This window comes from Elaeis guineensis, chromosome 10 (assembly GCF_000442705.2).
Source record: "Elaeis guineensis isolate ETL-2024a chromosome 10, EG11, whole genome shotgun sequence".
NCBI classification, from domain to species: Eukaryota; Viridiplantae; Streptophyta; class Magnoliopsida; order Arecales; family Arecaceae; genus Elaeis; species Elaeis guineensis.
In genome coordinates this window covers 28,320,402-28,342,207 of record NC_026002.2, presented here as the reverse complement: position 1 = coordinate 28,342,207, position 21,806 = coordinate 28,320,402, and the positions used below count along the sequence as shown (strand labels likewise).

The 21,806-nt window shown below is 41.2% G+C and overlaps 1 protein-coding gene across 6 annotated transcripts; it reads right to left on the bottom strand.

Annotated features, from left to right (window-relative positions):
* Positions 1–9,251: 9,251 nt before the first annotated feature.
* Positions 9,252–20,755, bottom strand: LOC105052531 (exocyst complex component SEC15B). Of its 6 annotated transcripts, none has more exons than XR_003801944.2 (3): positions 18,119–20,755; positions 10,211–10,258; positions 9,893–10,120 (listed from the first exon to the last, which is right to left on the bottom strand). XR_003801944.2 is itself a non-coding variant. In XM_010933369.4 (2 exons), exon 1 carries the CDS (start codon positions 20,590–20,592, stop codon positions 18,166–18,168), a length of 2,427 nt encoding a protein of 808 aa, XP_010931671.1. In that variant the 5' UTR covers positions 20,593–20,755; the 3' UTR covers positions 9,252–9,445; positions 18,148–18,165. The 6 variants fall into 6 exon arrangements, 4 of the variants coding, with proteins under 4 accessions (XP_010931671.1, XP_010931668.1, XP_010931667.1 ...); XR_833376.4 differs by having other exon boundaries at positions 18,148–20,755; XM_010933369.4 differs by lacking the exons at positions 9,893–10,120; positions 10,211–10,258 and adding an exon at positions 9,252–9,445 and having other exon boundaries at positions 18,148–20,755.
* Positions 20,756–21,806: the final 1,051 nt, after the last annotated feature.

The window sequence follows — 21,806 nt, the reverse complement described above, 5'->3', positions numbered from 1 at the left end:
TAACCAATAGGATGATTCTTTAAGGCCTAAAGATCAGAATCGGTCAAGCTAAGGAAAGTTGGGCCGATGAACTTCACAGTATCATATGGTCTTACTGAACAACTCCTCGAATTTTGATCAGAGAAACACTGTTTAAGTTGGCATTTGGAACTGAAGCCATGATTCCAGTCGAAATCGGCCTACCTTCAATTCGAGTGAAATACTACAATAAATTAACCAACTCGAATAAGAGATGAGCAGACTTGGATTTGCTCGAAGAAATTCGAAAACAAGCTCGACTAAGAATGATCTCCTACCAATAAAGAGTAGCGCGATATTACAACTCCTGAGTCAAGCCAAATATTTTTCGAGTAGGAGACTTAGTCCTAAGAAGAGCGGAGATTTTCAAACCCACTGAGCAAGAAAAATTATCTCCAAATTAGGAAGGCCCCTACAGAGTCTCGACAGTCCTACGACCAGGAGCGTACAAAATCGAGAATTTGGATGGCATCGAGATCCCTTGAACTTAGAACGTTGAAAACCTACGAATGTATTATCAGTAAAAATATCTCCATTAAATAAAAAAGTCTTTCTTCTTACAAGTTATGTGCCTTACAACTCAAGTTCTCAAAAAACTACAATACAACCACTCCCTCATCGGCTTGTACCCGATGAAGCACTAGTCGGCTCATATCCTACTAACAAAGTCGGGAGTGGGCTTATTCTTAAGAATTGATGGATCCCTCAATCATAAGTGCGCTTGCCAAAAGCTGCAGCATCAGATTGAATGCGAGATCTGGACGAAATCATTGCATTAATCGGTTAAAACCCGATTATCGAAGCTGCACGGTCCAATAACTGCCACCATACTCCCAACAGTCCAAGGGCTGCAAGCATGAGAGTTGCAGTTCATCATATGACCCGACGAAAATAAATTATGCTAAGTCGGCTCTACACCGATCAGCCAAAGATCTACTAATCTTAAACAAAAATCGCCTACAAGTTCCTACTTAATGGGACAATCTACGACGAATGATTCGCAATTACGGCTTCGCTCTGGTCAAGTTTGCCTGCGAAAGTCGATTACATGACTTAGAGAATTTTTTCAAGTTCAGTTAATCTGGCTACAACCTATTCGGTTCACCACTTCTTATAGATTATTTATCGATTTCGTTACTTAGTTAATTTTGGGAAGCTTGTCAAGAAAGTAAAGAAGAAGTGCACACATACAAAAGAGGTCAGACAATTCATAAAGAAAGATTTCATTTCATTTCCAAGAAATCTATTACAAATACAAAAAAAAGTACAACAGATGTTTAGGAGGTCAGTTGGGGATGGTCCTCTTCAGCCTCTGCATCCTCATCATCCGACTTGTCCGGCTCCTTATCGGGCTGAATGGAGCTCAGGTCCAGCTTGGGCATGAGGTGATGAACTTGCTTCTCACACTTCATGAACCCGAGTTGGAACGCATCTGCACTGGCATCGATGAGCTCATCCTCGTACTCCTTCGACTCCCGAAACTCGATCAATACTCGAGAAGCAGCTTCTTGAGCCCAAATTTCTATCACCATCAATTTCTTTTGAAGTTCGACGACAGTCTTTTCAGCTTTCTCGATGATCTTCTCGGCTTCCTTAGCGACATTCGCGGTCTCTTCAGCAGCCTTCTCCTCCTTCAGTACCCTCTTCTTCTCCTCCTTCAGTACCCTCTCCTTCTCCTCGATGAGGGCACTCTCAGCCGACTCCATCTCTTTTTGATAATTGACCTTCAGCTTCTCAAACTCCTTATCGCTTCGTTGCTGGGCCGCCAAATTTGCTAACTCAGTCTCTAGCAGAGAGATCTTCTCTCTGCTCCTTCTTTCCTGCTCATCGGTAGCTTGAAGGAGCTCGTCGGAGATATCGACCCACGCATGAGCGGTCTACGACTGATCCTCCAAGTCGTGGTTGATCTAAGCTGACTTGATCAACCCTTCCAACAATATTGTAATATCATTGATCATCTGCAATACAAAAGAACGGCTACGTCATCTACTCGGCTAAGGAAGAAAAAGGCTGAATAAAGAAAGTCTGAGCACTTACGCCAATCAATGACATGTAGGCATCCGATTGGATCTCCAACACTGGGCGTGCTTTACTGACTTTCCAGTCTGCGGGAAGTATCACCATTTTTGCCAGCTCCCCAACAAGTTGGCGGTCTTGGAGTGCCTGATTGGTGGCTTTGAAGTGCATCCCGATTGCAATAGTCGACTCATCGGAAGGCATGTCCGGACCATAGATCGCGGTAAACCTGGGAAGCATTGGTGCCTTACCCTTGTCGGCAGCTTCTCGACTAGCTGTCCGACTTCCTTCGAATTCGGCTTGGATCGGAAGGGCTTGCACCGCCTTCACTGACCTCACCAGTGCTTCGACAACTACCACGTCGTCGGTCGAGGGAGAGGCCACGACTGTCATGACCTCGACGGAAGGTGGCGGAGACAAATGCATCGTCGGAGCTGGGGGTGGTGACAGCGGCTGTGTGCTTCTCGACTTTCGAACTGGAGACTCCTCTCTCAACTTCTTTGGTGGCCGAGATGGGCCCCGGGCCTAGATGCTGCCTTACTCTTCTTCTTTCAGACCGCCTCCTTTAGCGATGCCACCATGACCCGCATGCCTGTGTGAATGCAACAAAAAGAGAAAATGGTGAGCCAACGAATAAAGTAGAAAGTACAAAAAAGATCTACGAAAAAGAAAATTATCGAGATGGCTAGTCGGGCTAATCTCGGCATCGTAAAGGGACTGCTCCTTGAGCAGCTTCTGATGCGCAGGGATCTGGACCTCAAAAAGCTTCTTGTATGTCTCCCAATCCTCGTTCAAGACTGCATCATTCTTATTCAAAAAAAGGTTTAGAGTCGTCCAGATCCAATTGAAGCCCCACGAGTGGTCGGCAGCAATGTAAAAGAATTTACTCTTCCACCCATGAATAGAGGAAGGGAGCTTCTTGAAGAGTTGTTGTTGGGGCCGATGACAGAAGAACAACCACCCTCGCTTTCGGGGATGTTTCTTCAAGACAAAAATGACCCGAAACAAAGAGACTCGGGGTTCAACCCGAACAAGATGACAAAGAACAACAAAACAAGAAAGAATACGAATGGAATTGGAGGCAAGTTGAGCGGGAACGACCTCGTATAGATCGAAAATATGGACAAAAAAAAGATGAAGAGGAAATCGAAGTTCCGATCGAAAGAACTCCTCATAGATGGCAATATAGCCATTGGGAGGACGAACGATCCGATCTCTTTCGTTGGATGCCATCAACCGATACTGACTAGGAAAATGGTAATGTCTCCCTAGTTGGTCAACTGCCGACTCAGTCAGCTCGGACCTCTTCGCAAGAGGTCCAAAGGTGTTCTCGACAGTCGGCTGTTCATCCGACTCATTCGGGTCTGATTGAACCTATCGAGAGGATACCCCATCGACTTATCCCGAGTAATCTTCTCAATCGCCCTTTGGATTATTGGAGCTCGAGAACTCTGGTCACCAATTGAATTCTCATCTCCAAACTCTCTACCAAAAGAAGTCATGAAAAAGACAAAAAAAAGACAAAAAAAAAGAAGGGAACCTCTAAGAAGGGGGAAGAGAACCAACAACAAAGGCTGACGGCGGTAGAAAATCGATGCCGGAGGTGGAGAATCACCGGCAGCTAGACTCTCGGTGGAGAAAGAAAGTAGCGTGGACTTGAAGTAGAGCGAAAATAGTGAAATCGAAAATGAGAGAAGATCAACTTCTATATATAAATTTCCTCAACAGTCAGGATCAATGCCGAGTACCACGCCTAACCCAAAGATCATGATACATGGTGGCAATCTCGATCGGTCCTCCTAGCATCCGTTCAGCATACCACCATTCAGATCTTGCTGAGTAGGCTCAATCCACGTGATCACAGATCAGACCAATGGATGGCTGACACACGGATGACTAGGGTACGTGTGCTCATTATTATCCTGCCACCTATCATTTATACGAAAGATTACCTTGAGCTCTGCGGCATTTATTGTCACACGATCTGCAAAAGGACGGTGCCAATGCATAAAAAGACAAGGCGACGGTCCGACCCATGAAGCATCGATCGAGTGGTAGTCGGCTAAAGCAACTTGTGACGGCCCGAAGACGAACTCCTCTCACCCCACTAGCTACTAAGTCAGACTCAAGAGTTAGGGGGCAAGTATTGGGGTAGGTTCGCATCACTTCGCCGACTACCCTGGCTTCTCGTCTCTGGACTGACTAAGAAAACTGCACTGACTGACCGACAATCAACCCGACTCGGATATACAAAGTTTTCTCCAACTGGGTAGACGTCGGACGCCGTCGTTGACATCCAGCCGGCTAAAGGTGGTCACCCATAGTCGGTACTATCCCGACTAAAATTAACGATCGGTTAATAGCCGACTGTGCCAATCAAAAATAAGGTACCTCGATAATTCCATCCTGCTGACTCTGACAAAATGGATCTTTGCCGACTAACTGAGCATCGAATATGGCCATCATATGACTCTGATAGACCACATCAAGGTCATGTCACTCAGGCACCATCTCCTGATCGACTAGCTGCGTGCTATGATAAGATACTACGATCTCATTAAATACACCCCCAGGGATATTTATTACGCCCCATATCCGGTAGCGTCTGCCGTCGTGTGCGCGCCAAATAAAAGGCACGCTCGCCGTCAGAATTTACAGACGCCCATGTGGCACTATGCGACGTCGTATGACAGGACATGATCACCTGTCCTCTCATCATTCATTTTTCTCCCTCTATAAATAAAGGCAAGCAGGACCCCTCCAGGTATGCATAGACGCATAATTTCAAAATCCAGAGACTCTGTCACTCTTTCCTATTAAGCCATTCACTAACTTGAGCATCGGAGGATCCTCATCGGAGCTACCTCCGGCAGGACTTATTTTGCAGATCTCTCTTTATTGACATCGAGCGGAGCCCAGCACCATCTCACTCTAAACTCTATTATCGCCCTTCATCTTGACCTTGACTGTATGCACCTCTCCGACGATGGTATCTCATTCATCAGCAATCCCACCGTCAATTGATAGATGTGGCTTCTAGTCGGCTTCTGACCGACCATCGAGTATCCACCAGAGAAAGGCCGCAATACTAATATATTTATATCTATATTTATGTTGTTTGATGAATACTGATATGAATCATATGCAAAAATTCATACCTATATTTATTTTACATGGAGACAGATACAAATATGAAAGTATAAATATGGAAGTTAAATTAAGTTGATAGCATAATAATATGATCATGTATTGTCTTAAAGATTTATGATTACAATATAAAATTAACTAGGAATAAAAATAAAATTGGATATCCATATTTAGTTCGTATGGTTGTTGAATAGGTGTGTGGATTGTATCTTTCGTGTGAAAAAATAATTGATCTTCTTTCAAAACTGGAGGGTTTTAAAAGCTATGTAAAATGCAATATGATGGTTGATATCGTAAAAAAGATCAATCATTATTTCATGCAAAAGATACAATTCGAATCCTGTTGAACAAATATTATACATTCATGATTAATAATTAATTTACATCTTGGTTGGGAGAGAAGAATAGAAGAAAAAAAAAGAATAGGAGAGAAAATTACTACTTTTTCTTGATTGAAAATATTTTATAAAAAAAGAAAAGAAAAGGAGAGAAATGGAGGAAATACAAATCCTCTCAAATCCACAGTTTTTTTCTCTTCCAAATTGAGCGGAATTAGAGAGAAAGAGATTGAGAGTTAGCGAATCTTTTATAATTTTCATTTTATCCCTTTAATGATAAAGAATAAAATTAATATTACATTTCAATCCTAAGACTTATTTCAAACATCCCACCTAAGCCGCCCATTCAATTGAGACTCCCATAGATAAAAAAAATCAACAAAAACAAAAAAAATGAAAAAAATAAAAAATCTTTTCTTGATTTTTTTTTGAGTTTGTTACATTCCTTTTAAAGATATAATAGTAAAAAAAATTATAATATTTTATTTTTTTTCCTTTCTTTTTTTATTTGTAATCAAAAAAAAATTTTTTTTTAACTCCTAATCAAAAATAATATATATATATATATATATATATATATATATATATATATATATATATATATATATATATATATATATATATATTTCCTTCTTTCCCTGTACTCCCAACCAAAGCATTAAAGAGGCATTGAGAGAACTTTCGTAAAAGCACCTAGCCCCCTCAAGCGCGGAACGCCCGCATGCGAGTTCCTACGTTTCTAGACGCACCACCAAGTCTTGGCTGCCCGTCGCAGGCGCGAATCCATGTTGCTTCTGGCAAAATTTGATGCTTATACTCATTTAGAGAAGGCCGCATGGAAATGTCCATGCGAAGTCGAAGACTTTTTTTTTTTTTTGATCCCTTGCTCGTTGTCGTCGTCATTCATTCCCAATTTTAAAGGTGCCCAGGTTACCTTCCTCATGGGCACCCAGAATCCTGTAATCAAACATTAGACACAAAGGATGCGCAAAGCATTGTATTGCTTGGACTCGCTGTCTCTAAACTCCATCTTTTTCGATCTCAAAGCTTCCGAACGCCGGTTTAGGTAATATAAAATTATTAATCTTTCATTTCATCAAAATTAGTGGAACAACCTTCATAGTGTGGACAAGAATCTATCAACCCTAGAGCAATCTACAAAGTATAGAGGAGAGTGTAACTAGAGACTGCCGGAATAAAGGTTTGGGTTGTATCTTTCGTGTGAAAGAATGATTGATCTTCTTTCATGATGTCAAATATAGAACCGCATCTTGCACAAAAGAAGGCAATCAGATACACAGTAATTATCACCAGACTGACTCATGTCAACAATTCATATGCTTCAGTTTATTTCCATATACTTATTGGGCCACCGCAAGTGTTACACTACACAGTGATTAAAAAGAGGAAGAGATAATTAAGGCTGCAAACGGATCGGGTTGATCCGTGATCCGATCCGACCCGATTAAATCTGATCCAAATCTATTTAAAGGATGCATGGAGTCGGATCGAATTCAAAAATTGGATTAATTTGGATTTCAAGATACATGGCCCGATCCGACCTGAACCAGATCCAAACTCAGTTAGAATGGCTCATCCAAATAAGAATTTTGGTTTGGATAAAAAAAGTGACACACCCAAATTCTTTCTTAAATCTCTTACTAAAATCTTTAATACTGTCACACTGCCACAGGATCATTAATGCACTGCACAAAAAATGCCATTCTTGCAGCTAATCTCGAAACTTCTCTAAAAATCCTTTCACAAACATAAAGTAAACTGAGAACATCCCAACAGTTGTTCATAATTAAAATATCCAATTACTTGTTTACTGTTGTACATTACTATTATCTTAGAGATGATATACAATATTCACTATCAATGGATGAAGTGAGAAGACGTGGGATGAAAGGAGAGAAGAGAATATCTATATGAAAAGATAGACATGACCATGCTATTTTGCTATCGACCTGACAACTAATTCTACTTTATGTAGATTTTTAAATCCGTGATCCGATCCGAATTAGATCCAAACCAAACCGTATTTCATGGATTGGAACGGATTATATATAGGCCCGATCCGAATAATCCAATAGATCAATAAATTCGATCATGAATTCGATCCGATTTAATTTTTTATTAAAATAAATATAAATTTAATATTAAAATTTGATCAAAAAAATTAAATCAGATCAAGATCATTCAAAATTTGATCTGACTCGTTCACAGGCCTAGAGATAATCGGTGTCAGAAGCTAAAGAATGGCTAAAAGCAATGTCAACTCAAACCCGGAAATACCACCTACCAGAGACATGAAACCGACCAAGCGACGAAAATGTCCCTCTTATGGTCGTAGCTTCAAACCACCAAAGCATTAATGACAAATAAATGTTGCATTGATGATCTGGTAAGCTCGCTAAAAGATGATGGTGATCTGATTATCGTAATATAGCCACACAGTATATCTGATCTCTACAGATCATCCACATGAAGCTCTCAGTCTGATCGACTCCTCACGAATGCTAGTTCGTTGCAGAATCCTTTCGACGGCCGATGCTGATCTAACTCCTTCGATCTTGATCTGCCGACTCTTCGGATACTCTGGATCATCAACAGATATACTTGAGAAGTGGGGATGATGAGGCAAACGTTGCGCTTGAAGTCCTACGAAGGCTTGTCCAGGCAAGGACAAGGGGAATGGGTGGGGTGTTTGATGGTAGTGGCAGAGGAGAGAAGGTGGGGGGAGGAGCAAAGAAAGGTGGGATTGAGGGTAGGATGGAAATCGTGAAGTTAGAGGAAGGAAGGGTTGAGAGGACTTAGGCCGACGTTAAATAAGAGTTGTTCCTTCAGAAGGTCGGAGAGAAGAGAAGCTGGATAAGCCTCGAGTTTATTGGAGACTTCAAAGTTGTCCTGTCCCAGACTAGAAGCTCGATGGATGGAATCCCTCAGGGAGCCCCAAAGGGGCAACCCCAACCCACATTGAACCTACAGCGAGGTTCACGATGAAAAACGGAATCCAACGAGATCAAGATCATCCGAAACGGAACTCGGATGGAGGAGATACAAACTTTTGAAATCGATACGAAATTCAAGACGATGAAGGATCACCGACGACCGACGGCAGCGGCGCGGCCGCATGCGGCGGTGCACGGGACGCGCGGGCGCGCGACCTCCAAAAATATGGGATACAAACGTTCCTCGTGGAAAGTATACGTACGTACATACAAGTTTAACATTAAAATATTAATAATAGCCTACTCAGTATATTGTATTATTTTTTCTTTTTCAGAAAGATGTGGTTAGAGGCTTGGGTTTGCTGTCATTCCATCTTTTATGACAGTTCAGAGAATTCAAACGTCACTTTACGTGATACTGTTTCTGGAACAATGCACCAGCAGACCATCGAAAGGTTCATCCCTCCAGACAAGCAACTAACATAATAACTAGCCAACAACATCTGACAAGAGATGTCTAAACCTATCAACCCTCGAATTATCTACAGCAGGATTAGAATAAAGAAACATAATGATAGATGGATGTTTTTTTAGAATGTCCTAATGATAGATCGGTTGAATCACTGAGGGTGGAATTGATTCACTGAATCCCTGATTGAATACTTCCTCAGCTTATTTCGAAAGCTGTCTTGCTCTTGACCTGGCATGATCCAGTTGATTTCATGACTTTGAATAACATACATCCTTTGACCCAAACATGTTTCGCATTATATGCCGTCAACATATTATATAGGTACATGCAATATCATGAACATATTTATGCAAGGAAGAATCCATTTCGACTTGTAATCTTTAGACATAGATCCTGTGAAAGCAAAAGGCAGTGCCAATCCATTCAACCGGGTCGGAGTAAATTGAGATAAGCTTGAACCCAACTCAACAAGGCCTAGTTTGCCCAAGTTCATAAGGAGCCTAGAGACAGTATGGCCATTAGTCATGCATTTTGCTCATTGTAACAGCATTACATACCACAACCATAAGAACCAGTAATTAACCTAATCACAGGCACAAAAAATATGTTTGTATACATACATCCAAACAGCCATGATCTCACTTCTATAAACCATTATATTCTATAAAAACAGCTAAAAATGGCCGGTAAGATACATAAATATAATCATATATAAGAAATTTTTAGACAATTAGCCATATATCAGCTCCCTAAAATGTTACAACATAACCATGACTACTTAACTGTATAATGATTCATGCTATGTTAAAGGGCATGAGTTGGTGTCTTCGGGCCTATCACATTTGTCTTCAGATGGAAAACTATATGATTTGCAAGAAAAATGCTACCCTACAATAATTATGAGTATGAATAGCTTTTGAAAGAAAAATTTGCACTAAGTTTTAAAGTTACTTTATGGGATTGAAAACCATCTATACTGATCTGTAAAAATTGTACTACAACTCTCTCCCTTCAAATCATTAAACTCTGCTTCTTAAAATGCATCACGAGCTTGTGTGCTCGTGTTCGCCTAGACTGCTTTTTTCAACCTTCCCTCCACCACCAAGCTCCTCTTCTTCCACCAAGATAACCATCTCCCCTCATCAGGTTTTTGCTTTTGATTAGTTTTTGAGGACCTGAAAAAAAAAAAATTTGGACCTTTGATACTGTTGAATCCAACTCCTTAGAAGGGTGGAAGGATTGGAATATCAAATCAAAACCCATACGGTTCAAACAAGGGCTCAGAATCTGTTTTGGCTCACTGAAAGGATCAACTGCAACGACAAAAGAGATCGATAACCAAGGTCATACGGTAATGATTTAAAAATGCAGATGCATGGACACTCTTATTAGGCATGTTTTCTACCAAAATCATTTTTTATGCATCAGCCTTCAAGTCTAAAGATGAGAAGAAAAGACGAACAGTCCAATTTCAACCATCAACCTACAATCTGAAAGCTGGTATCAGCAGCATAAGAAGGGCAGAGGTGCACTGTAGTAGATATGAAATCAATATTAAAGCATAAAACACTCTCCTAATGCTTCTGTGAGCCTGACAACCTATGGCTATATCCCAATCTTCAGATAATTCCAAGGTGAAATAACATATCCAAGGTGAAATAAAATAAATCACACTTGAAAAATCTTTTAAGCCCATTTAGACTAGGTCCCCATTTTAATTCCAATTTCCAAAACAAACTGCATCCTACAAACTCCACTTTAGTCCTAAACACCCTGCCTTCCAAAACTTTCCGTGAGAAATCAGTTTTGCATTTCAAACCATTCTCATCCTACCTATTAAAAGCATAATCTACAAATAGCACATTCCAAGGAGTTAATATGCAGAATAGGCATTCTATAAGAAAGCTCCAATTCTACTAGCACTTATGAGTCAATAACTTTTAGAGTGGAGAAGAAAACCACAAGTCTGAGTCTTGTCAATATTTTGATCCTCCATATAATTTAGCAGGAAATTTTTCCTAACTTGTGAGTTAAGATTCTTCTTTTTTATATTAAAGAAATTAATAAGTGCAAAAACAACTAACCATTAGCCCAAACTCTCCATAGATTTCTAATAACCTAATTTCTTTTAAAGATCTAATCAACCAAACCCACATGATCTGTCCATAACAGCCTTGCAGAAACATATAAACAAAGAAAGGGTGGGCCGACATGGATGCTTGACCAAGATCTGGAGGTCATCATGGCTGATAGGTTGACTCAGAAGGAGCAGGGAAACAGTAATGGTGATGCTTGTCAAGAAGACCCTAGACCGTTGATCACTTCCTTGATTTGGCTTCCCTTCTCCCTTTCTCCTTTCCTTTCAGACTTCCAGAGTGAGACAGAACATTAAGAAGGTCGTTATTTTTTGGGATGGGAAATAGAGTTAAACAAGAGGGGAACGATGACGCTTGCACATAAGACCTAAGCCCTTAACCTCCTTCTTGGCTGCCATTATTCCTTTCTACTATTCTTTTAGAACTTGAGAGTGAGAAAGACTGAAAGAGGATGGAGAAGTTCTTTTGGTTTTGGGATTGAGAGTAGAGCAAGAGAAGGGGGGCAGAATGGACTTAAGTTAGTCACAACTCACAAGAGGGTAGAGATGTCAACGATTACTTTTTGCTCCATGCAAGTGGTCTCTTTAACAATTAGACCAATAGCTTCAATTTTTTTTTTTTAAAAAAAAAAAAATCAGCTTCCCTGGACTCTCCTGGACCATAGGCCTGGTCGACATTGAAACTTGAAATTTCCTTTACTTTCTCATCCTTTCTAGTTGCTGCAGAGTTGGAGCATTAGAGTAGAGATCAGAAAAAAAACATTCCAATGATTCTAAATCTTCTACCCAGTACAATATACATTCTGGCAAACTCAGAAAGTCAACCCTCCAGGTCCAGAACCACAGTGCCCAAACTGAACAGGCCAGTATTTTGGCTAAGTTGGGTCCACGTCATTCCAAGTCCAGTTGGATCAACAATGGATTGACCTGAGCCCAGTTTTCTGAGGGCAGGTTGATGGGTCTAGGTTGACTTCTTCAAGCCCTAGTTCATATCCACCTCTTGATAACAAAATTCATTTAGTTGAGCCTATTCTAGTCGGCAGGAGAAGCACCTTTAACAAAGCCAACAAAATAGTGATATCTAGTAATTTAGTATAAGACTCATATTCTAGATACTTCCAAATTTAGAAGGTGCAATCTATATAATGTCAGTAAGTGGCAAATAGGAACGAAGATGGAGGAAACATAAAAGCTGTTTTCAAACTAATGGATCATTTCCTCTCTCTCTCTCTCTCTCTCTTCTTTATTCTTTTTGTACATGCATTTTGAGGGGAGGGAGGCATGTATAGATCAACATGCATAATTTCAAAACCTTAACTTTCTGTGAGCTTAACTTAAAATACCATATGCAGTCGGTAGTTAGGTATTCCCAATTACATAACACAATAAATGAAACCCTGAAGCCACCTTTCTAAGCCAAACTCCCACCTACCTTCTCAGCCATAAAGCCACCCTTCCTTTTTCTAATCCAAACCCATGTTATGCAGACATTCCTCAACTCTCTCTCTCTCTCTCTCCCCCTCCCCCTTTCCTCCTCCTCCTCCTCCTATCAACAGGTCAGACACTTGAACACATACTATGCATCCATGTAGCATTGATCCAAACCTCCAAAACCACTTCCCAAGAAAGGCTTTAATAATAAACTTCAAAAGTCCAAATCGTCTTGATCAAATGTCCATAGCACCAAGGTTTTCTATCTTGTTACTAGGCCTCATATACCGATACCATCCTATTATAGTGTCGGTATATGGTTTGGTACAGCACGAGATAGCACACCGAGTGTCGGTATAGTATGAAATAGTGCATCAATTTGATATCAATATGGTACAGTATGCCTAGTACAATACCAACCAACACGGCAAACCTTGGTCCATACTATTTTTCTAACTAAATTAATGCTTTGGTTATAATTCAATCACAACAACTCACTTAAAGTGGATAAACCATGAGAGTTTTGCCCTAGGAAAACATTATATTTTACTATCCTTCTCGCCAATGTGTTTTTCACTTTACATCAATCTAAAAATGGTTCTACTAGAAGTTCATGTTGTTCCAAAAATTGTTCTTAGTTTGGTAACCAAGTAAGCCTAAAGAGCTCTTAGCATCCTATGCATAATAATTACTTACTTAAAGCAACCTAAAGCAATCTACAGTTAAATAATCTAGTTCCAGCTATTGTCAGAAAAATCAAGCAAATAAAATAAAGTTCACATTCTTACATGTCAAGGCAAAATTCCAAGTCTCATGTGCTAGTCATTGACATGAACTCAATTAGCACGGTTCTTCTTGATATCAATCCTTAATCACAAGAAAAAAATCAAGTTTATATTGTCATGAAACAAGTTAGTGAATTTATGTAATAACAATTCTATTACAAATTAGGAGAATATCAGAGTGGAGGTTCCAATAAAAATATATCAGAAATCCTATGATCATAGTCATGATACTTTATTATTAAGAACCGAAGGAAGAATTTATCCCCAAGCACACCAATTAAAAATATCTGCCTTCTACAATAATAACTATTATGCCTCATTCCAATAACCATAAGTCACCACAAACAACAATGTTCACCATTTTTCCTATAAAAGAAGACATTCACTAATAATGAAGCTTTTTATCTTCCCTCGAAACTCCCATCAAGGATTTATTAGGTCCATCCTCACCCTTCAAAGAAAAGGAAAGGAAAAAAGACCCTCATCACCAAGGCCCATTAGAGTCTTCTATGCACCCACTAAAAGATAATGCACCATCACCTTAGTTGCAATAACTAGGTGCTATAATATAGTTCTAACTTAAATTTTTCTTTCCAACAATTCAAAAGGATTATCATTCACTTGTATAAAACTTCTGACCCAAGACGTACAAAAGATCATTCATAAGAAATATGAAACACAATCTCCAAGATTAACAGAGAACAAGCTGATGGTAAGTTTATCTGGACCCCTTAAACTTCCTCCTAAATAAGCCCCCCAAACAATGCCATTGTGCCTTTGGCCACCTTCACTCATCAACCATCAGCTTACCATCCTTGAAAGCCAGCTTACAATGGCACAGAAATTACTTGGTCTTTCTACCCAGGCCTCTCTTTTTTCTTTTCTTTTTTTTTTTTTTTTTTTCAATTTTGTTTTGGAAGGAGAAATCCAATTGACCATTCGACTATTTACTTTTTCTGATTCTCTCCCCTTAAAGATGTGACCATTTCTCTCAATCTATAGATGCCAAATTAGTGGACATATAGCAAAACTAGCGACCTGAACTATATTTGTATCCCTTTTAAAGAAGTTCTTGAAAGCAATCAACTTGCTTCTCAAATAACAAGTATGACGACTTCTCATACTGATCCTCAAAAGGAAGAGCAGAAATAGGAAAAGGAAAGCTGACTCAGTCCATTTTGTTTCAACAGAGAACACACATAGAAGCCAACTGCTTAACCTACTATTTAAATCCTATGTAGCCCACTTCCCCTGCATCATCTTCAGGAAGGAGCAGCACTTTCAGGCACAGTAAGTTTTGCACAAATGAACTAACTCCAGATGCACTCCTCCCTTCTACATCTGATTAATTCCCAGCACATTTGTGGGAGTATCACCGAGAAGTATCAAGCATCCAATACACCTTGTACAGCAATCTCCAATAAGGGGATCTTTGTAACTTACGAGTTCCCCTATTTCCTCCATTGCTCTAGGAGAGGGAGGTGGCAAGTTCCTTTGACTGCTAACAATTTGTATAAGTTTAGTATCTTCTTCATCAAGTTGCCAGTAAGTCGCATCCAAAAGTTTGAATAACTGGCTCATCCTTTAGCCAAGAAGCACTTCAAAGTGAAGTATCTGCCCCATCCTTGATGGAAATTCTGATGGCTCTACATGTTACAGGCCTTACTCCAATCCTATGCTTCCAAATATTCAAGTTCAAAGGCTTCACTTCAAGTGACAAGATGTTCCAAATATTCAGCTAATTTTCTCTAGTTGTCATCACTCAACATCCACAATCTCGAAATTCACTCGCCACACTCCTTAAAAGTCCAAGAATGCTCAAATTTTGTAGGCCCTCTCCATCTCCTAAATTTACTTCAGCACATCTTCCCTAAAATTACTGAAACGAATTTAGCTCAAACAAAAAGGCAGAATAATTGACATACAATCTCAATACCCCCTGTCCCATAAAAACACACACACACACACACAAAATAAGAAGGGTGCACACACACACACACACAAAGGTATGGTTGCATATGGGCCAGTTAAACATGCGAACTAAACCAATCCCAACCTGCTTAGGCCCAGACCAACCTGTGGCTCATGTCTAGGGAACAAAGGTGGCCTGTTCCCAAAATGGGTTGAATTTAGGTCACATCTTTTCCTATCCAATCTAGACTTTTCCAGCCCACCCCAGTCTGACTCAACCTGAAAAGCCATAGTTTTAAAATCCCTAAACCCTCCATCATTTGCCTACTAGCTATATTCAGATTTGCAGTGGAGAGTGAGGGTATTCATTTGCAGCTAGAAGGTTCGATATACGTCGAACTATATTAGTTGTAAATCCACATTAAGACATTTTTAAAAATCTTTGGCTTGTTACTCATGTCATGTCACGATTATTTTCTCTTTCAATGATATAATCAATGGTGCACTTTTTTTCCTAAAAAAAAAAAAATCATGCATTGGACCTAAACCTAAAGCAAATCTGGCACAAACCTAAATGCATTGGTTGCATTCAATGGGTTGGGTCCAGGTCTAAAATCATGATCCAAAAAAAAAAAGTCATGTATGAATTATGCTTATGCTAATCCCAACTCAAGTCAGCTGCAAGCCAAGCCAACTAAACATAGGAATAAAAAAACACTAGCTTAGAACCCCGTGCGATGCACGGCATGTATTTATTTCTTCAAATAATATTTTTATAAATTAAAAATCCAACACAAAATATTTAAATAACATAATAATAAGAAGTAAAATAATCATTTTTGTCTTTTACTGATAAAGAAATCATTTCTTGAATCAACATTTTCAGCATCAATTGTTCTAGAATCCTTATCATTAAGCAAAGCATGACCACCTATTTGCATCCCACGTATATTTCTTTTCTTCATAGTCGTATCAATAAAAATAATATATATTTAATTATTATATAATTTTTTATTTTATTGAATTTTCAGTCATCATTAAAGACTTACTCCAAAGAAAAAGTATGATCAATCGTCGGTCGACACAACCATTGATAAGATTGAGAGACGGAAGGGATGGAAGGAAAGAGGACATAGGGAGTAGAGTGGAGGAAAGGGGGAAAAACAATGCATAAAAAGTGAGGGAGACTAATATAATATGTCGAGCATTTTAGATATAAATATATCAGAAGAAGACAATGCTTTCTTAAACAAATCAAATTAAGAAAACTAAAAAAAGAGAAAAAAGATTGAGAATTTCTCTTAGAAAGCCAACTACATATCCCAAAAATCCTCACCATTCTCCCAGACTTATTCTCCTTCCTTTCTCTCTCCCTTCTCTTCTTCCTTGCCTCTCCTAACTCTCTCTCTCTATCCCCCCTCCTCCAATAAATCTCAGTTTCATTCTCTTTCTTTAAGCAATAGATAAGGGGAGGAAGATTCTATTTGCCTTCGTGGATTGCAGACCATGGTGGCATCTCCGCATCGGTGAATGACGGCCACTGCCCTACCCCGGTACCCCCTTCAACGACGACGGCGGCTGCGAGGGTGGATCCGGTGGCTACTCTGCCCTCTTGAGGACTGTCCTCTTCGAGCCTGACTTCCATCGTCGACGTGGTCACGTGCACGCCTACCGACTCCGAATCGTCTGCAGCTCATCTGATTTCGCCGCCGACCACCATCCGAACATTACCGCCGAAGATGGCGAAGCCAAAAAGAACACCTAAGTGCGCGGTGGTCATCGTGGACTCATCTATCCTTATTGTGGTTTGACGAAAAAAACAAAGGACATTCATACCCAAAAAAAAAGAAAAAGAAACAAAGGACACCACCACCAGCAAAACCTCCGATGAGAGGGACAAATAGATTCAAAAAAATTTCTAGTTCACTCCATCCTGATTCATTGAACGTAGGCCAACCCCCCTCCTTCGCTCTCCTCGAGTCTATTTAACCATGTATTGCAGTGTTTCTAGTAAAATATTAAAATTATATTTTTGGATGCTATAATAGAGCAATAAAGTAAAATTTAAAATTAGTGGGTTAACCATAATTTATAATTAAGCATGTCAAGTCGCTCTTTTAGATTATTCTCAAGAATATCTAGTCAGCTTGTTAGACATTAAATGCCTTAACCTAGTTTGTATATTAAATAAATGTGCTAACTGTTCTAGGTCATTTTATCAGCTTAAATAAGAGCTGCCACGTGTCATGTGGAAGCCTCTCCGTTGAGAGGCCTCCGTTTTATATTATATATATTAGATATCCGAGATTCATTATAGAACTCTCTAAGCCTAAGAAAAGCAAAATAGCATGAAGAATCCTTGAAATTGAGCTCCCTAATCTTAGACCACTATCTAACTATAGATTGCATCAAAAAACCCACATGATAGTGGGCAATGATTTAGTTTATATACTTCACCTTGTTAAGCAAACTGGGAAGGATAAACAAAACATCTACAAGTTAAGACTAAGACCAAATAAAGGAATGAATCATTTAACGCATAAGACCCAAGAAAAACAATACGAAGTAATCATGATTTTTTTAATTTATCTTTGTGAAAAGATGACATGTAGAAGATAGTCACATTGTAAGAAATTGACATAACAAGTTTAATAGCATAAGCAACAAGAAGGTCCAAGGGAAATTTGAATTAAAAGAATGTCTCTTCATCCTACAACTTTTTTGATTATTACAAGCTCCATATAAACAAAAGAAATAAGTAGTTCTCAATGCATATAAAATGACAAACTGAATATAATAAAATAGGTAAGAACACAATTTCCAAGCACACACTAGGTGTCTAGCATCACAAAAAGTAGAACTAGAAGGCAGTAATATGGAGAGTATTGACAATTAAAGTTAGTGATTGACAATAAGTAGATAACAAACACACTCTAAATCACAAGATTTACCATAATAAGGCGAAAGAGATGCTCCTTACTATATTGAAGCAGCTGCTTCAGCTCACATCCTTGAGCCTCTTTATCAAGGCATCCAATGATTTCTTCTTTGGATTCTGTTTCGAACCCCTTGTACCAAATGTGGAGAACAGCCTATCTGATGAATCTCTGAACTTCTCAGATATTGTGGCTACCTTCTTGTAGTCCAGCTTATTGTAACTCTTCTCCCGGATCACTGGGTTCAGGAAATTCTCTGGGTGGTTGCTCATGAGCAAATTAACCAATTGCCTTGCTTCCACCAAAGCCATTTTCAGTTCATTTGCACCCAGGTCCTCAGTATCTCCAAACAAATGGGATTGGTTATCAGCAAATGATTCAAAGAGCCTCAAGTCAGCATCTATCCCTGTCACAGCATTTGCATTAAACCTCTTGACCGAATCACTAAGGAAAAGCCCCACAATCTTTTCAGATACATGGGTGAGGACCCCATGAAGCACCCGCCGGAGGACTTGGATGGGCAGTATCTGCTGTGCAGTGGAGACCAATGTCTCAAGGTATATAATTACCTCATTTGCATACTCATTCCCGTTTGGTGGCGGGTCGTCAGCCATCCAACTCACAGTGTCTGTCAAGATCATAAAATCATCAAGCTTGGCCTGGAGCAAGCGCAGCAAAAGCTCCTCGGCCGCATCCCGAGACCTTTTCAATGGGAACTCCCTCCTCCCCCTCTCGGCAATGCGGAGGGGGATGCCAGAGAGCTGTGCAGCATGGCGGAAGAAGAAGTCACAGGCCCGCTCCATCACAGCCATGTTGGCAGCTACCTGCATGGCCTGGGACACACCGAGGCCTCCAGCCTCAACAAGGCGCAGGATGGCACCATCGACAACCTCCCCAAGAAGGCGGTCGAGATACTTCTTGACAATAGGGTAGAAATCAAGCTGGCCACCATGTGACATGAAACTGACCGAGTCCTCGATGAACGACCGGACGATTCGACAGAGGTCAGGGACAGTGGATGAGAATGGAGCGACATAAGGGAATGCAGGGGTGATGTCGGAGGTCTGAATCTGGAATGACAGAACGTTCATCGAGTACTCATACTCCTTCTTCATGAGCATCTGCTCGAATTTGTCGGCCGCGAGGGCCTCGGACACCTGGCGGCGGCAGTCGGATAGTAGGAGGTCATGGTACTTGTCCCGGTGCGTCGACAGAACGTCAAGGAGCGGATCGACGGTGTAGCCATATCGCCGGAGAGTAACGCCGAGGAGGCTCACATAATCCTTGATCAAGAGCAAGTGGTTGGCGGTCTGCATCCGGGAGAACTGATCCTCGAGGACAGAGACCATCTTGGCGATTGCAGTCTCCCAGAGAGCGTCGACATCGGACCGGGAGATCAATCCGCCGCCAGTTCGCAGGATCCGGTCCTCGACGATGAAGAATCCAGCGATCTGGGCGAAGAAGGTCTGGTGTGATTCGAGAAATGGGGTCATGGAGGAGACTTGGAAGTCAGAGGTGAGCTGGAGCTTGCGGTTCTCGAAGTAGTACTGCTTGAATCGATCTTGAAGGCCGAGGGTCTGGTGGATGTGGTAGGCGCGGTAGAGCGGGGTGAGATCGAAACCTAAAATGCCGTCGACAGCAGCGCCGCTGCCGCTTGCGGCGGCGATGGCGGCGGCAAGGTCGTCGGAGTCGTCGTCTTCTTCGAGGGAATAGATGGATGAGGAGTTGGCGTCGCGGAGAGAGAGGCGGGACTGCTCCTCGGCCTGGCGCTGCCTGATGCGGAGCTCCTCCTCGCGCTGGCGGGCGGCGGAGGCGCGGCCGATGGCGACCTGGCCGAGGTGGCGGCTGGCGACGCGGATCTGGACCATCCAATCGGAGAACTCCTTGGCGATCTTGCGCTCGGCGTGGGAGCGGATGGCGGGGATGAGGTGGAGGAGCATGCGGCGTATGGTGGGGTGGGGGGCGGCGTCGAGGAAGTCGCGCTCGACGGCGTCGACGGGGCGGAGAGCGAGGTAGAGGTCGTCGGCGGCGAGGTGGGCGTTGGCGCGGGCGAGGAGCTCGAGGACGCGAACGCAGAGGCGGGTGGCGGCGAGGGCGGCGGAGAGGTTGCGAGCGACGGCGCGCGCTTCTAAATAAGCATCGAGGGAGGACAGGAGGGGGCCGGCGGCGGACTGGAGGGCGGCGTTGGAGTCGGAGAGGGCGGATTTGAGGGAGTCCACGTCGGAGAGGAGGGAGCGGAGGTCGTCGACGGCGCGGATGAAGTCCTGGTAGTGGGCCTTGCAGACCTCCTCGATCTCGGATTCTTTGGAGCGGGCGAAGTGGCGAAGGGAGTGGAGGAGGGACTCCGGCCGGCCGGAGGCGAACGCCTTGCGGACGAAGGGGCCCAGGTCCTCGCCGTTGCAGATCGCCGAGGAGAGCTGGTGGAGGTCCTGCCGCTCCGCGTCGCCGCCGGCGGCCGAATAGGAATCGGGGGCCACCCTCCGCGGCATCTCTCTTGCTCGCCGAGGAACAGACTGCCACTCAACGGGCGTCAGACGATGGGCATGGGGATGGGAATTACGGTGTCCGTCCGTTCCGAGAGGAGGGGATTTAGCATTTTAGTTTAGGCTCTCGGAGAGAGAGAGAGAGAGAGAGAGAGCCAGAGGCAAGTTGCTTCGAAAACGGGGAGACTACGGAGACTATATGGCCGAATTGCCCCTGGTCGGTTGTCGCCAGTTCGTCAACGGTGCCACGCACGTGATGGAGTAACGGATGCGGGAAAGCGGATCAGACTCCGAGCGAGTGGGTTTAACCGATCCGGTTCCATGCCACTGAGGGTGGGTGGGTGAATCCAAGCAGACCCGGCGGATGGGGGCTAGAATGTTACCACATTATTCTCTAATCTTTATCCCATACCACATGCAATTACTCACACGGTCACCGTTAGCGTACATTATACCTATTAGTGTAGATTGTAATGTTGAGAGAAAGAATAATCTCATATCGAAAAAAATTAGATCTGTGAAAGAGTTTTTAAGCATAGACTTTAAGTGTGAGTATAATTTAATAAAAATCATATTTATTTGAGTCCATATAAATGTATATATTTAATTATCCAATGGTGGCACTTGGCATTTGAATTTGTCTGATAAAGTTGCTTATTTTTTGATTTTTAAAATCAAAAAAATCAATTATGATTTTTAAACTCGTGACTGTTTATGTCCTATATAAATGTTTCAAGACGGACACAGAAAAGATTATGCTTTAATTTTTTTTTCTTCAAATTAGTAACTCTTGCCCTGTCTTAATTTTTTCTTCAAATTTTTAAAAAAATTTAAAGGCTTAATTGTATCCTATAGGTGTTCTTGTTCTTTCTTAGTAAAAAAATAATATCTTTAAGGATTCATTTGATTGGAGATAATCTGATATGAAAAAATGAATTTCATATCAGATTATCATATTTGGTATGAAAAGTGGAAGAAAGATAGTAAAAAAATTTAGTGGACTCTATATTTTTTTTTCAAAGAGAGAAGGTAAAATAAATATCATAGAAAAATTGGTATTTGATAAATTTTCGAGTTGTGGTAATTCATACTTGATAAAAATACTCCCAATAAAACTACATATATGGTTGCAATTCATACTTGATAAAAATACTCTCAATAAAACTATATATATAATTATTAAATTTATTCTGATATTTTTTAAATTCATTCAATAAAAA

What these genes read in the sequence shown, in the direction of transcription:
- LOC105052531 (XM_010933369.4), bottom strand. Translation starts at nt 20,592, where the DNA reads ATGCCGCGGAGGGTGGCCCCCGATTCCTATTCGGCCGCCGGCGGCGAC.